The 16,867-nt window shown below is 39.9% G+C and overlaps 1 protein-coding gene across 2 annotated transcripts; it reads left to right on the forward strand.

The window, feature by feature from the left end:
- Window positions 1-1,975: 1,975 nt before the first annotated feature.
- LOC102716260 (chromatin modification-related protein EAF1 B-like) lies at window positions 1,976-15,938 on the forward strand. Of its 2 annotated transcripts, XM_006644244.3 has the most exons (23): window positions 1,976-2,069; window positions 2,221-2,440; window positions 2,515-2,569; window positions 2,659-2,756; window positions 2,843-4,289; window positions 4,361-4,480; window positions 4,613-4,873; window positions 5,083-5,268; window positions 5,386-5,466; window positions 5,866-5,926; window positions 6,037-6,608; window positions 6,688-6,741; window positions 7,342-7,399; window positions 7,514-7,713; window positions 9,030-9,083; window positions 9,164-9,244; window positions 9,505-9,642; window positions 9,883-9,999; window positions 11,708-11,799; window positions 11,905-12,117; window positions 12,197-12,587; window positions 13,144-14,589; window positions 15,604-15,938. In XM_006644244.3, the coding sequence occupies exons 2-22, from the start codon at window positions 2,352-2,354 to the stop codon at window positions 14,524-14,526; spliced, it is 5,751 nt and encodes a 1,916-aa protein (XP_006644307.1). In that variant the 5' UTR covers window positions 1,976-2,069; window positions 2,221-2,351; the 3' UTR covers window positions 14,527-14,589; window positions 15,604-15,938. The 2 variants fall into 2 exon arrangements, with proteins under 2 accessions (XP_006644307.1, XP_006644308.1); XM_006644245.2 differs by lacking the exon at window positions 6,688-6,741 and having other exon boundaries at window positions 1,982-2,069.
- Window positions 15,939-16,867: the final 929 nt, after the last annotated feature.

Below are 16,867 nucleotides of genomic sequence, written 5' to 3' on the forward strand. Positions count from 1 at the left end.
AAAGGACAATTACTTAACAAAAGATGGGATGAAAAACATTGCAACACCTAAAATATAAAATAAAATGATGAACAAGAACCCATTTACGAAACCAGCATCTAGATGCTTAATTAGTAGCCTAGTCTCTGCCAAGTTGCCAACAGCTTAGTGGCTTCATGGCACTGACAATGAATGTAAAAGGCGTAGAGCCATAGAGTGGTTGTCTAAGAGAGTTGAAACAATCTTACTATTACAACGTTATCCGACACTAAAATTACCCGCTGTATACATATAGTTTAAAGAATAACAGAACATACAACATACATCTACTCACAAACCACCGTGTAAGAGAGCCTAGACTATTACACTTAGTGTCCCATAGCCCTTTAGTCAAGTTTGCTCATGGGGGGAATCAACCTTATGAGGACCAAGAGTGTCGGCTTTCTATAGTCGACACTAGCATTATCATGGAGTCACCTCAAAAAACCTCTCACGATGAAGGGTGTGCCATATATTCAGTAAGAGATGAGCTCATATATTGAAAATTTATATTTTAAATACCGAAGAACAACTTCTTAAAGAACATCAATGTCTAGTTTTACGGAAAACCAAGTTTACTTTTCCTATAGTACGATAAGCCTAACCCTAACGAAAGCTAGTTAAAACCAAACCTATTCCAAATAGCAGTAACCACTAACCGGTAACCACCGAGGCGTGTGCAGTTGTGCTGCGTGCATACGCAACCATGCGAGTCACTCATGGAGGGAATCAACCTTATGAGGACCAAGAGTGTCGTCTTTATAGTCGACACTAGCATTATCATAGAGTCACCTCCAAAAATCTCCATGATGAAGGGTGCGCCATATATTTTCAAGAGATGAGCTCATATATTGAAAATTTGTATTTTAAATACCGAGGATCAGCTTCTCAGAGAATATCAATGTCTAGTTTTACGGAAAACCAAATTTACTATTCCAATAGCACAATAAGCCTAACCCTAACGAAGACCAGATAAAACCAAACCACCTATTCCAAATAGCAGTAACTATTAACCGGTAACTACCGAGATGTATGCAGTTGTGCCACGTGCATATGCAAGCACGCGAGTCACTCACTCGCAGTGGTCCATGGCTACAGTATACAGCAGTGGAGCAACCGGCGCGCCCATTCTCCAAAAAGACCAAACCCCAACCCCAACCCCAACCCCAACCCCGCCTTCGCTACCGGGTCCGACCGCACCGCTTGGCACGAACCCACGGTCGCCTTCTCCTCCGCCTCCTTCTCCCTCCCTCGCGCCCCCTTTGTATATACAACGTATCACCACCTCCCCGCGCCCCCGCGAGCCCGCGACCCACCACCGTCCACCGCCCTCCGATCTCCGGCGACCCCGCACCCCCCACCGGAGATCCCCTCGCGCGCTCCGGAGGTGGCCCCTCTCCCCGCTGCGGACTCCCGGCCGCCCAGGGCCCCCCCGCCCCGAGGCCTCCCCCGGGGGGCTTCCCCTGCCCCCGCAAACCCTAACCCTAGCCCCGCCCCGGCGCGGGGGGGCCGCCTAGGTGAGTCTCCTGCTGCTCTGCATGGCGCCCTTCGGGGGCATCCTTAGGGCTGGCGGACGTTTGCTAGGGTCGCAATTGAGGTGTGCGTGTGGTGGCGTGGACGGGCTGGCTGGCTGGCTGCCTGTGGCGTCTGTGTGGGCGTGGGGGGTGGGGGTGCTGCTGCTGCTGCCGGTGCTGGGGCTGGTTGCCGCTGCATTTGAGACGGGAGTCGGGGTACGTGTGCTCCAACGTAGTCAGCTTGCGCGCTCGCTATAACTGTAACTGTTACATGGCTTTAAAGCATGCTGTAGATTTTGAGCTCTGGTAGTGCGGAATTTCGCAGGCTGCTTAGAATAAATGGGGCTCTTTTTTTTGGTACGTCTTATATGGCACGTGGACAGTTTGTTAGTGAAAAACTGTCTAGCATTGTGGCACGGTCCGTCGTAATGTGTGTGTTGTTCAATCAGGCCAAAAGGGTGTCGAACCGTTGCGTGCGCATGTTTGATTGGGCAAGGGTGGTCGGACTCGGCATGCTATATTATTGACTGGGAAAAGGTTAGTAGTACACATTTATTTTGTTTTCTTTTTATTTTTGGTAAGGATTGTATTTTCCATGATCTTAAATATGGGAGGATGCTGTCGCCTTTAAGAGTTTCTCCTATCGTTCTTAAATTTGTTATTATCCAAAACATGCTTTGATTTGCAGGAAACAAGTTTCCCATTTCCGGGGACTTTTGAGAAGGTCATGCCCATTGATGACATGGAATGCTGAGTAGATAATGCTTGCAGTGATGCCTGTGCAGAGCCTGATCCTGTGTGGATACTGACCTGTGCTCTATGGGAGGAATTGCAGAATGTGGTGTGAGCATTGATCAGAAAGCTTCGCCACGCCGTGCAGCCATAGAGAAAGCTCAGGAGGAGCTTAGGTACATTGACCACCCTCTTATCATGAAACTGTTTATACTTTCTATGGATTCCTAATCCTCTTTACAAACTTCAGGCAGGAATATGATGTCCGTGAAGAACGAAGAAGGGAGCTTGAATTTTTAGAGAAGGTATGCTGCAATTGGTTCCCTGGTTTTGAATAATGTACGTTGACTTTGCATTGGATCATTTGGCCTGGTTTATTAATCTGTTATTGCAGGGAGGTAACCCCTTGGATTTCAAACTTGGGCATGTAGCATCACTTAGTGTCCAATCCACTTCAGTCGCAGACCATACAACTGAACAAAATGTGATAAGGTGAGAATGATTTTCATGGTTTGTCACATGATGACGATGCTGCCATTATTGTTTGATATGATCCTTATATCTTACTTGCCCTGCAGTGAAGCTAAGGGCAGCTTTGTGTTTGCTGCCTCACCCCATGGGGATTCTGTTGAAAGTAGTGGCAAGCCAGGAAGTTCATCATGCCGTGATGCTAACACAGCTGATAATATTATGCTTTTGGATGGAGATACCAGCAACACAGGCGGGGAGAAACTTGTCAAACATGGTACTAAACGAACTAACACATCTCAACCAGATGTGTCTGTGCGTTGTGATGGTCAAAATAATGTGAAAGAGGCTGAAGATCCTGGTTTGTTCCGCCTTGGGGCAAAGAACCAGGCATATGCTCGGCGCAGATTAAAATCAAGCAGGGAGAATGCTACTATGTCTGTTGGCTCTCTTCCAGTTTCCCCACTATATTCTCAAGGGAAAGATGCAAAAGGGATGATACAAGAAACAAAAACGGAAGATCATGGTGTCTCATCTATTGGCAATTCAAAACCAACAAGTCCAAATTGGAATGATACATCGAAGGTTGCTTCATTAGGTGATCATGATGCGATGGAGATGAACAGTGCTCAAGCAATTAATGAAGGAAACCAAGAAGCCAATCATGAAACAACAGATGGCAAAGATGGTGCGCAAACACCGGAAATCTCACTGACTGGTAATTCACAGCTTATTGGAGATGATTTGGTAGTTACTTCAGCTACTTCTGCAGAATCCCCTGACACAACTCCAAAAGAAGCTGCTTTAGTGCCAGCTTCTTCATTTCCATCTTCATGCAATGAAGTCTTGAAGGAAGCCCAGGTTGCTGAAAAAGCAGGTAATGGTTGCTCAGATAAAATTTTGGTTGTTGAGGCAGATGATATGGTTAGCAAAAGTGCAGTTTCTCCCTCTGAGGTAGAAATTGCCAGTTTGAATGAAAATGAAGCAGATATACCATGCACAGATGCGTCCAAGACCATTGATGAGCATCCTGGAAAAAATGAGAGCTTTTTATCAGGGAAGGTGTCTGATGACGTTTTAGGTGATTCTATACCTTGTGACAAGGATGGAAACAAAGATGGTCAAGCAGAAGGTAGTTACATGCCAACAGTTGTTGATGGTGTTTCTAATTCTGTGCAACCAGAAGTCGGCAATACCATTTATGCCAAAGATGAGGCTGAAGTCCATAACAACAAGATGGTTATTGGGCAAGAGGATACAGGGAGTCTTGCTACTTCTGGTGATGACAAAGTCAATAAGGAATCAAGTTCTAATTTGAAAAGAAATAATAAATGTTCTCCTGATTTTAATATTGCTGATAAGTCGGATCCTGTTACCATGGCGTCTGGTTTGCTCACGGAAGAGGTGCCTAATTCTGTGCCATCAATGAACCTTGACAATGATGTAAAAGAATCTGGTGAAAACATGCCAACGATGGAAAAAAAGGAATGCGAAGATTCTATTGTTGCCAAGAAGGACCATGAAGATTCTATCCTTAAAAGGGCACGATTAATAGAGGTACACTTAGACTATATAATTCTCTCCTTTCCTGATATCGCTTTTCTGAAAAGTAATTTACTATTTCTCAGGTCAATATCAAGAAAGCTGGTGAACGATCCCTCTGCAATATTTCTTTGGAGAAGAAGCCAAAGAGTCACTGGGAATTTGTCCTGGAGGAGATGGCTTGGATGGCAAATGACTTCATGCAGGTACTCTCTAGAGTGATATTGTAATTAATTATTGTTCCCATGCAGGCTGCAAGGGCTTTCACCTTGTTGTGTAGCATTTCTTTTATTGTATTTACATATTCTATCATGTAACATGATTTTTCTATTTAAAAGGAGCGCCTGTGGAAAAGTGCAGCAGCTGCCCAGATGTGCCGTTGGATTGCCTTCAGTGGTCGAGCAACATTTGAGGAAGCAAACATCTACAGAAAACAGAAATCAATTGCTAGAATCCTAGCCAAGAGTATTATGAGTTTTTGGTGTTCAGCTGAGACTTTACGAGCTACTAGTGGTAAAATGCCTAAAGATAAGCAAGCAGAGGAGCCAATTGGGCTTGTGGAAACAAAGCTGGCTGGAGTTAAAGCAGAAAAAGAACAGGTCAGCACAATCAATTTGCTAAAATTGTTCCTATTTTTATATTTCATTTACATGCAAGGACTTTCGCAACACAATTTAAGATTTCAGATCTTTCTAGACACCTTGGAATGAAATAGGGACACCATGTTTATATATGCTGCATAAGTTTTGTTCACAGGCTTATAGGGATTGACATGTTTGTGTTTGATGTGGTTCATGAATTTCAACAGTGTAACGAATCTCTGGAACAAGAGAAGCCTAGGTGTTCTCCTCAGTCTCCTATTCAAAGTTACGCACTTAGGTTTCTGGAGAAGAACTGTAACATATCAGAGTGTCTGTCGTTAGCTGAAGCACCAGCTACTCCTGACAGGCTAAATGATTTTGGCATTTTGAAAGTGCCAGACCAGCTTTCAGAAGTAAACTATCTGATGACACCATTTAACATTTCATCTAATTTAAAGTGAATTCTGTAAGGAGGATTATACACAAAAACTGTTGATTGATAGTGCTTTATGATTTTTCCTAACTTTTAGGCAAATCTATTTTATGGGGTAGCTCCTGGTGCAATGCGGGCATACAGAGAGTATGTGGTGGGTCCTTTTGTGGTTAATAAGGTAAGGACATGCTTTTGTATTCTGATGGCATTATAACAGTAATTGTTTTTATGCTATACATCTTTTTTGGTCTTTGATTATCAGACAGTAAAATATTCTTGTTTGTTTTCAACTGGTTTGATAAAATTTGGGACAATTGAACCTCTTGTTGTTTTAGATTTTATTTGGCTTTATAAGCTACTACATTTTGTTGGATGTTACCCAATGGCTCAATGCTATATTAACAATAGCATTTGTTTCCCAAACCTTTTGTGCATTAGAATCTGAGTAACTGATATAAACTGACATTGCATATTATTGTCTGACGTCCATTACTTTGGCATTATTATATCTTCTTTTCGAAAATACACTTTATTGTCGTCTGCGTATATTTATCAAGAATTAATTATGTCCATTCAGAAAACCAATAACTCTCGACAGATCGATGATTATGAGCCATCTACAACATGCTCTGTTGCAGGTAAGATATCCATTACACCACTATTTCTTGGCTTCTGTATTATCGTTGATATGCTTTTAAAAATGTTTACATGTATTCCATGTTCTTATCGTTGTTTTTTTGTGGTTTAGATGCACATAGGGGAAATTCATATGAAGATGATGATGTCGAGGCATGCACTTATTTATTGCCTGGTACATACGATGGTGGTTTGCCATCAAAATCAAGTCACAAAAAGAAACACCTGATGCAGCAGAGGATGAATGGCACAAGACATTACGGTACCGGTGTTGACATGCCTTATGATCCTTACGTGGAGAACAAGCCAGGAAACCAGCCATTTTTATCAAATGGAAAAAGACCTTCAGATTTCTTTAACATTCCCACGAAACGCATCAGGACGGCTGCTAGACAACGAGTTGTAAGCCCATACCCTGCTAATGCTTCTGGAGCCACTGCATTTACAAGTAAAACAGATGCTTCTAGCGGAGACACAAACTCTTGTCAAGATGACCAAAGTTCATTGCATGGAGGATCTTTTCCAAGGAAGAATGTGGATATTGAATCGACGGTTGATTTTGATAGACAATTGTATGATGGCAGTGAGGTGTCTACTAAGTCAAAAAAGAAGAAAAAGTCTAAGCACCCGGGATACAAGACACCTCAAAGTGTGGCTGAGTCATGCTCTTTGATTGCTGGAAAGGTTAAGATCTTTATGCCAACTCTCTCTCTCCGTCTTGTTTACAATGTTGTAGAGTAAGTTTATTCTGCTGATATTTCAGGGCACTGCCTGTGATCCTAGACCTCAGGTTGATTTGATTGCTCAATATGAGCAGGTACTTTTTTGGCTGTACTGATTGTAGTACATGAATGTCATTTGCACCTTTTGCATACAAAATCTATATGGTGAATCCATGAGTGCTTTTAAGTGGCTATACATATGTGTTAACAATGAGATAGTGGATATTGATCTATATGACAACGAATAAACTTTAGTCATCTGTATGAATTGTTGGGGTTTTGTATGTTGTAATTTTGGGATTATCAGCATTGCATCTTTTAGTGAAAACATCAAATAGTACTGCCTCCATCCTCAAATAGATGATGTTTTAGAATACGTGCAGTTAAGGCTCGAAATCATAGCTTTCTAATGTATGCATAATTATTTGATATGTGAAAGCAGCATTGGATCTGTCATGAAAATACTTCCGTATAGCTATATTGACAATGTTTTTGATGAATATATGATTAAAAATATTAATTATCAAACATGTGGATTGGATGCTATGTCAATGTCCTAAATGACAAGGAACGAGGAGGGTGTACAAACTTTCACCCACCCAAAAAATTCCAGCCTGCACTACATGCTTTCGGATAGCAAAGCAAGCTTGTAGTTTCATTAATCTTCTATTAATGTTTTCTCCTTTCTATATCAGAAGGATTATTTGAAGAAGAGACCAGAGGTTCACCAATTTGATTCGAATGGAAATATAGGTATCTCTCTCTACTTCAGATCACATACCTTGTCAGCGTGCTATTATAATAAGTCGTTCTTGTTCTTATTTAAGAGCACATGGGAATAATTTTTCACACGTGACTTGTCAACAGTGATAAATGGCCAGCATGCTGCCAAGAAGCCTAAATTGATGAACCAAACGCCAGATGTCTCATTAGAAGCACCTACACCAGTCGGCCCAATGGCATCTCCTGCTGCTTCACAAATGAGTAACATGGCAAATCCTACGAAGATTATAAAGATCATTACACACACAAATCGGGATCGTGGGAGAAAAAATAAAGTGCTCAAGGTATTCATACCTCTTGGCATTCTGGCTTTATATTTTCTTCGTATCTGTATACAAACACACAATTTTAATATGTTAAACTTCCCAGTCACATTACTTTTCATAATATGCATTTGAAGTTGAATTTAGCTGTTGTTAAAAATTACGCTCATTCTATATAGTCGTATAATCGCTAATACAAAACAGTGCTGATAAATCACCAAAAAGAATTGAGTACATCTCACAAACCTGTACTACCTATGGTAAAACTACAAAAACCTTAAACTATATTCTCAGGATAAATCACCAAAAGAATTGAGTAAATCTCACGATCCTATCTTTTTATGTGAACAAGGTTTCAAATACTGGCGGTGACCGGTCCAAAGCCAGTCACTGGTATTGGAACAAACTGACCAAAATGATTTTAAAACTTCAATTTTGTCAAACTGTCATAATATCATGTGTTATCCTCATGTCATCACATCTTCAAAAATGTTCTTACACCTCCTATAGTCCTATTGTTTGCATAGGAACTCTACCATGCCTGTTGTATGTGACGTATTTGTACTATAGCCCTAATGATATATGTATGTGATGTATTCACATATCATGTTCATTTGTTACATTCCATCACGTGTATTTAATTTTGCATGCCACTCCACCTAATACCTGTACAGCCTGTGCTTGTCTGTTAAGTTTATGCTACAGACTCTTGCCACATATGCACTTAGTGATATATGTTGTGCTATAGTCTATAATGTTTATTTGTCATGGATTCACATTCCATTTTTATTTGATGTAGCACGCAGTTTCATGAATGTCACATTTTTTGGGCCACTTAGTACCAGTTGCTTACTGATGGTTTCTGGCCAATAACTGGTCCAGTTACCAGTTAGTTACCAATATTTGAATCTAAAATTTTGTATGGTAAATTCTGGTAACCAGCCTGTTATTGATATGGCCCAATAGAGTGGTATGTTACTGTTTTTTGTGTGCAAGTACCGGTATTTGAAATCATGCTTGTGTGGTGCACAATTCATCAATATGAGGGTGGTGCTTCAAAGAGTGTTCTTTTGTGACATTTTGTGCAAAAAGAGTGGTTCTCTGAAAATGTCATCTAAAAGTGGTTCTGTGATAGTTTATTAAAGGTAGCATGGGAAAGAACTGGAAGTTTACAATAAAGGAAAAATGCTTATGTGATATTATTTTTGTTCTTTAATTCCTTTTTTCTTCACTTAACACTTGATGTAGTCCATTCTTCAGTACAATACATGTTATGCTTGGATGTCACACATTCACTAGTATGCCTACTTTCTTAAAAATGTTGATCCTTTTGTCAGATGGCTCCTGGTCACTCAGGTCCTGGAAGTCCATGGTCGAGCTTTGAGGATCAGGTTATTAAATGCTGAAGTAATTGATCATTTCTGCCTTGCTATATCATGTAGAAATAAATTAATATCTTTTATAATATCAGGCTCTTGTTGTGCTTGTACACGATATGGGTCAAAACTGGGAACTGGTTAGTGACGCGCTGAACAGCATTGTCCAGTTGAAGGTAATATTTTTTTAGGAGATGAAAATCTTCTTTTGTTCCACCTTTACCTTTGTTTTCCTTGTAAAATTCATTTTATTGCAATTTCTTCACTTCTTATCATCTTGTTTTCTTTTTTGTAAAATCTCTTTTTAATTAGTGTTTATTTATTTCCTCAGTTGTTCATTGGATCTTATGTAATATCAAATTTTGTCATCATAATAATCTGATGACTTACATTGATGTTTTATTTAATTGTGGATTTTGGTATTTCACATGTGCAGTGTATATACAGAAGGCCTAATGAATGCAAGGATCGCCATAAACTTCTCACAGAGAAAAGTTCAGGTGATGGTGCTGATAGCGCAGATGACTCAGGCTCATCGCAACACTATCAATCTACACTACCTGGCATACCAAAGGTTTGCTCTCCATTTATGTTTTCTTGTAATTATCCCTCTTAGCATGTAAATGGGATTTAGAAGCTCCAAATTTCGAAGATCTAGTCGGCAGCTTTTGTTCCAACCTGCAGATTGTCAGGCTAGTTTTTTCTTTTTTTTTTCCGAATGAATATTGTTCATTCATACAGATGATTAAAATGTGTCATCTTTTTAACAGTAAACATTATGATCTGTTGACATTGTTCCATGTAAATATATCAGGGTAGTGCTAGACAGCTGTTCCAGCGCCTTCAAGGACCGTTCGAGGAAGAGACTCTTAAGGCACACTTTGAGAAAATAATATTCCTTGGGCAAAAATTGCATCCAATTCGTAGAAAGGTTAGTTCTTTTTCACCCCCATCTTTTCACTTATGCTTCTGCTTATAAGCAATAAATTGAATTTTCAACCTTAAATTTGGAGTTGATTTTTTGGGTTTTTCATCGTAGTTTATTTTTCAGCTTTTGCTTTTAGATCACTATAAGAACACATATATAAAAGTTTTATTCACAAATTATTTTTCATTTGCAAAATATGCCATCTGGCTTTTTCCTTGAAAAAGCGAAAAGATGATCCCTTTGTCTTTTCTTTTGGAAAAAACATTTTACAGTCTTGATTTTGTATGTTCTTGTTTATTTGATATTAATCTGTTGATCTGTCATTCTTGTTTGTTCAATGCTAATCTGTTGTTTTGTCAAGTTGTTTTATATGTTCTTGCTTCGTACTCCCTCTGGTTCTTGATGTTAGTTGCTGATGGGTTGTTGCTGTTGGATGAAAATCTGTCGTTGGAGCATGTTTGGAGGGCATATTTAATGGTGTTATTAAAGATGGACAGCATGCACACTGGGAAGTGCAAAAAATATAGTATGCATGGGAATCTAATGGAGGTCTTAGACTCCAGCACACATGCAGCAAACTGAATGCAATTCATTGTTGCTTTATGTACCCTCAACGGTATTTAATATGAGTATAATAGGAAACAGGCACCCACTTAATGATTCCTTGGTTTGTGAGATTATGCCTAAAACAGCAGATATTATGGAATCGGAGGTGTATAGTATTCCAATTCTGGCAATAATGACAAATCATCTGACCGTTTAACATGCAGAAGAAAATTATTGAAAATGCTAATGAATTGCGGTCCTTCCTTTTGATTTGTTATGCATGCCTTCGTTTTCTACACATAATCGATACGTAACACTGGCAACCGAATGCATATGTTTTACTGAACGAGACAAATGTACTCTTAAAATGGATACAATCTTAGAGTAAATCGTACCTTTCACCGAGTAGTGTGTATCTTGTTTCACTTTACACTAGGTTCAGTAAATATTTCCACTTCAAACCAGGATTGATTGAAATGAGTTTCTCTTTGCACTAGGTTATGTCATATAATTGGAGGAAAATCTTGTTAAACATGAGTGAATCTTGTGAAACTTTTTAAACTTAGACTATGGGCCTGTTTGAGGGAGCTTCTGGCAGCTGCAGCTTCTTATAAAATCTCCAGAAGTCAAAAGTTCTGCCAAACAACTCTTAGCTTCTAAGAATTTGGAGTTGTTGAATCTAGAAAATGAACTAGAAGCCAAAAGCTGGAAAACCCAGCTTTTGCAGATTTTGAGAAGTTCGCTTCTTACCAGCTGCTTCTCTTCTCACCAGTTGCTAAGCTCCCCAAACAGACCTTATGTTTCATGAACTTTCATTCAGGTTGTACAAGATTTCATGAAATCTCAGTTTATGATGTACCCTGGTGTTAAGTGAAACTTATTTTAGTACAACTGGGTGTAAAGTGAGAGTATGTGATAAATCTGGTGCAAAGTGAAACAGGACACACTTTACCTTGTGAAAAGTGCAATTTACTCAACATTTTTATGACATATGTGGTATCTCTCGAGTAAGTTTTGTTGTTTTTTTTGTTCTAAGTCATGCTATAATTATTTTGGCGATATGCAAATTAAATTGTGTTTCTTCTCTGAATTTACATGTTTATCCATGATCTGATCATTTTTCTGATTTTCCTTTTCACACATTTGTCATTTTTTGGTCATGCAGGGGGAGAACCAAGAACTCAAGCAGATAAATCAGCTACATCCTTCTCATGCTCATGCACTTTCTCAAGCATGTGCGCCTGGAGTCATTTTGATGTATGAACAGTGCTTGTTCTATTTATATGTTTCTTGTCTGTACCCTCAGTCCCTGACTGTCTTTTTTATGCTTTATATAATACTCGTATTTCAAACTATCATTAGGCCGCTTGATCTTTGTGATGCAATGACTCCAAACCAAGATGCACTTTCTATTGGTTACTCGGGATCTCACGCAACTGGTTTAATGCTTCCAAACCGTCCCAGTTCCATTGGTCCTACCCTTCCTACTGCCAATCTGAATGCTAGGATACCAGGGTCTCCTGGTATGATTTTAGCCAATACTTTGCCATCACCCTCAACACCGAATGCTCCTAGGTAAATCCTGTTTTCCTTCTCTACCTTATAAAACTAAATCTAAATTCTAATATTCAAATCCGTCAAATCTTTTTTTTAGGGATTCTAGGTACGGAATGCCTAGACCTACCTCTCTGCAGGGTGATGATCAACAAAGAATTCAGTATAACCAGATGCTCAACAGCAGAAGTCTTCAGCAACCTGGGGTGCCTGTTCCTGGTGCATTGCCTACTGGAGTTGACCGTGGTGTTCGAATGATGCCTGGTGCTCATGGTATAGGGATGATGACTGGACTAAATCGTGGTACTCCTGTGACCAGGCCGCCCTTTCCAAGGCTTGGTTCCTCAGGAATGCTAAATATGGTTTCACCTGGAAACATGCTTCCCAATAACGGGCAAGGCATGCAAAACACGACAAATGTTCATACTGGTACCATACCTGGCCATGGAAATACTATGTTGAGGCCACGCGATCCAATGCAGATGCTTCGGGTAAACATTCCCTTCCATTCTATGTTATGATATTTATTGTTCAGCATATCTTCTGCTCCATTGGTTGGTGCTCTAGAAGCATAGAATAATTGGCATTCTGCCTACCTTCTCTTCTCATCATCTGGATGACACTGCAGTTCCAAAACCAGTCTTAAAGTAATAAATATATGGACTGAACATATATGACCTTAATTCAAGCTACTGTATTGTCTGTTTGTGGGCGAACTTATCTGGCGAGTAAACCAGTCAATTTGTGGTATTCGTCTATCCAGCTGGCAATTCAATATTCAATTGCTGGATTGTAAGCATGTGGCACTTTTAAGACATTGTGTTACAAATCTGAAAGGATATCTTAGCTAGAGAGTAACTCATGTTGTTTTTTATAATGTTAGTACACCCTGTAGGTAATGATGCATGCATCAATTTGCCTTTTTTTTGTTTGCTTTAACCAATGGACATACTTGTGATATCCAAGCTTAATTTAATCGATAAGAAGCTAAGAATTATCCTTTTTTGCTGTTATGTGGTTGCTGATGCTATAATTTGTTTGATGTAGCCTGGCCAGAATATGGAAGAACATAGGCAGATGATGCAGGAGTATCAGATGCAAGTGTCACAGGGAAATAGCCAGTCCATTCATTTCACTGGTAGTCCATTTTCCAATGTCGGAGCATCTTCACCTGGTCAATCCATTCCGGTTCAGTCGCCACAACCACATCAGATGCCACAACAGTCACACGTTATTGGAAATACACATCATCCCCACATTCAAGGAACAGCCCAGTCAAGCCCACAGCAGCAGGCTTATGCTATGCGCATGGCTAAAGACAGGCACATCCAACAGCACATGATGACCCAACAACACCCACTTTCTGGAGCCAGTGCAGTGTCGACTGTGCAGAATGGCTCACAAATGCAACAGCAGAGCCAAGGGCCCGGTTCCAGTGCTGTCCCATCTTTGCAGTCACAGCATAAACAGCAGCATCCGGCACAAAATCCACTAGATAGTTCAGTGCTTCCTAACCAGCCTGCCAATACAACTTCACATAAGCAGAAGAAGCAACAGGGTCAGCAGCAGTCTAGACAAAACCAGCAGCAACGAAATCAAGGTAGCCAGCAGGCTAAGCTTATGAAGAGCTTAGGCCGAGGGAATATGATGCACCAGAGTCCTCCAGTTGATGCCCCTCAAGCCAGTGGTGTTTCTACAACCCCTAAAAACCAAGTTTCTGACAAAAGTATGGTGCAACAAGGCCCAGGATATTTTTCTGGTAACAAGGGATTGGTTCCATCAGTGCTTCAACCTGGGAATCAACCCAAGATATATGGGTCTCAGATGCCTCACTCACCAATACAAACACTGGATGTAGGTAATCAAAACTCAATGCAGGGTTCTCCCAACCAGACTCTGTTAGCTTCCCAACAAGCTCCACTTCATTCATCATCTCCATTGACTACACAGCAGCAGCAGCAACAGCAACAACGGTACATGAATCCATCGCATAACAACATCCAGAGATTGATGGTGCAACAAAACCGACATCTGAACACTGACGGTAGGATAGAATCACCTGTTGAGCAAGTTCAACATAATCAGATAATTCCCTCTACATCCATTGCAAAGAGTACAGATTCAGGTAGCCCAGGTGGTGTTTCATCTATAAGCCAGCGTAGGCAAGAGTCATCTCATGATCCAACTGCAGTTCCATCAACCTCGCAGAGCTCACCTCAAGACACCTTTGTTGGAAATGAAATGCTGTTATCAGTGTCTAGCCAAGGCATGTTGCAAAGGCAAATGTCAGGTGGTGTGCCTATACATGGGCATGGTATTGGTGGGCAGAGGCAGCAACAGCAATCTCGGCAGCAACAGCAGTCACAGCAGCAGAGGCCTGCTGTTCAAGGCAGTGTGTATGCTCATCCTTCAAATTCAGGACCAGGATGATGGTGAAATTAGGCTGGTAGCTTTTGCAGAAAATTCTTACCCCTTTGTAAAGTTACTGTACAGGTATTCCTTAATCCTTATCCTATCATAGTCTCAAATGTTGGCTTATGCATATGGAAATGTTATATCCTCAGCATCTTTTGAGAAAATTCTTCTCCCAAATGCATGACATCATGGTGCTTTATATTTCAAACATTACTGCATAATGTTTTATAAACTATCATGTTATCAATAGGTCTCACTTATCTTGATCTGATTTGTTCTTGGGGATATCTGCAGTATATAGAACATTAGACCAAGTGTTCAGTATGACCTCAAAATTTTAGATTTGAGGCCACAATGCCTCACCGCTCTACATTAATGGTCTCCCATATATGCAATCTTTCTTGTTACATTTGGTTAAATGGTGTTTATCAGGAAAAATATGTAGAGAACTGCAACTTAGCTGGAAACTTTTGTATATGAGTTCTAAAAAGTTCTGAAAAAATTCTCACATATGAGTAGGTGGTATTATACGACCATACAAAATTTCAAGAGCAAACTCAACTTTGTTTATGTGACATGAAATTAGCACACGGTGAAGAAAAAAATAACTGTTTCTGATTTTTTGTCTTTTACTTTGTTATTTTTCACTTTCGTATCTCACCAATGAAGTTGAGTTTCCTCGTAAAATTTAGTATGGTTGCCTAATATCATCTTATCTATATGTGAGATTGTTTGGAACTTTTTATGAACTTCTATGATGTAGTTTCCATGGTTTCCACATAGATAGTAACAACTTAGGTGGAAACTTGTATATGTTATAAAAATTGTTAAAAATCGCATAGATTCATGATGTGATCCACTTTTGATTGAATATATGAGAAACATTGTTCTATGATAAATACTTGCTAGTTGTGATCAAGCATGTACTTTTATTTTCTTCTAGCTGTAACAAACCTATTCTCTCAGTAAAATGCTGAATCCATATGGGAATGACCATGCCGGCCATTCCGACTGAAACTGCATGAGTCAAATGTACTGAAACATCAGCTCTCTCTCCGGTTTTCTGATCTCCTACATGTTATTCTTTGCTAGGTGCCCGTGCTGTGGAAGCTGCGCGGCTGATAGTGGTCTCTTCATTTCCCCCCAACTTTGAGCTAATTGTAGTCTCCTCAATGTCAGGTAGATAATTATTTCTGCGCCATTTTGGCTTCCACCTCTCAGCTAGTTAGATTCTAGATTGCTGAGAGGGTGGTTCTTGTAACGGCAAATTTCTTTTGTTGTCAAAATGTTACTACCCCGGTTTGGGCCCGGTTGTATATTCTGTCCACGAGGTCCCATGTTGTTAGCAGCAGCAGCCGTCCTTTTGTATAAGCCTGTATATTTATCTCACAAGGTTAGTCAATGCAAAAGCCATTGTTCGCGTCAAAAAGCACTCGCAACTGTTTAATCGAACCAAGCCTGACGTTCACCACATGTTGCTTTTTGTGTCTCTGCGTGTATCTTGCAGCATCAGAAACAGTCATGTTTCTGCACGGACGTGCCATTTTATCTCGGTGATCGCAAATGGTAGAGATGGCTGCGAAGGATATCAGAACATGCTCCATATGTTCTGTGCTTAATTAGTCTTGGGGTCATCCTTTTGGCATGGTGGAAAAAGTCAAGTGATATATTTGCAAATGGAAAATAATTTATGACAAACTTTTAATACGTGTTTATAGTGATCTAAAGTCAAAGCTGGGAAATAAACGGTGATGAGGAAAAATCTTAAAATCAATTTTATATTTAAGGTTGAAGAAGTAAAAGCCGAAAGATGTGAGTGCCAGATTTTGCTGCCATGCCTTTTCTTTCACCGAGCGATTTCCCGTTTCTGATTATCTTGCTCAAATCAGGTTCACATGTGTTACGCTGGCAGTGAAGTTTCAGTTATGTTGGAATGATTCAGCTAGCAGCAACATGATATGCTGATACTCCTTCGGGTTTTAATGATGATGTTATTACTTTTTAATTATATGTTTAATCATTTGTTTTAATAAAAACTTGCAGGGTGGGTTTGGTTCAAGGCTCTATCAAAATGATGGGTTTTGGCACCTTCAGATTTAGACAGGGTAGTTCTTCTATTGGCTATAGGTTAGTGTGGGAAAAATTTCATCAATCCAAATGCTAACAAATTACAGTTAAAACTAGCATCAATCTAACCATGTTCGTAATTATTATTTATTTTGAATGTTAGGAATGTTAATGGTGTCCAAAGGTAAGACGGGAGTATTTCCTAATCTGGTGAAGCGAATAATCATAGAAAAGTTTAATCATTTTTTGGTTGAGAAACGCATCATCCAGTTCTAGAAGCTAACCTTTT

This window comes from Oryza brachyantha, chromosome 1 (genome assembly GCF_000231095.2).
Source record: "Oryza brachyantha chromosome 1, ObraRS2, whole genome shotgun sequence".
NCBI classification, from domain to species: domain Eukaryota; kingdom Viridiplantae; phylum Streptophyta; class Magnoliopsida; order Poales; family Poaceae; genus Oryza; species Oryza brachyantha.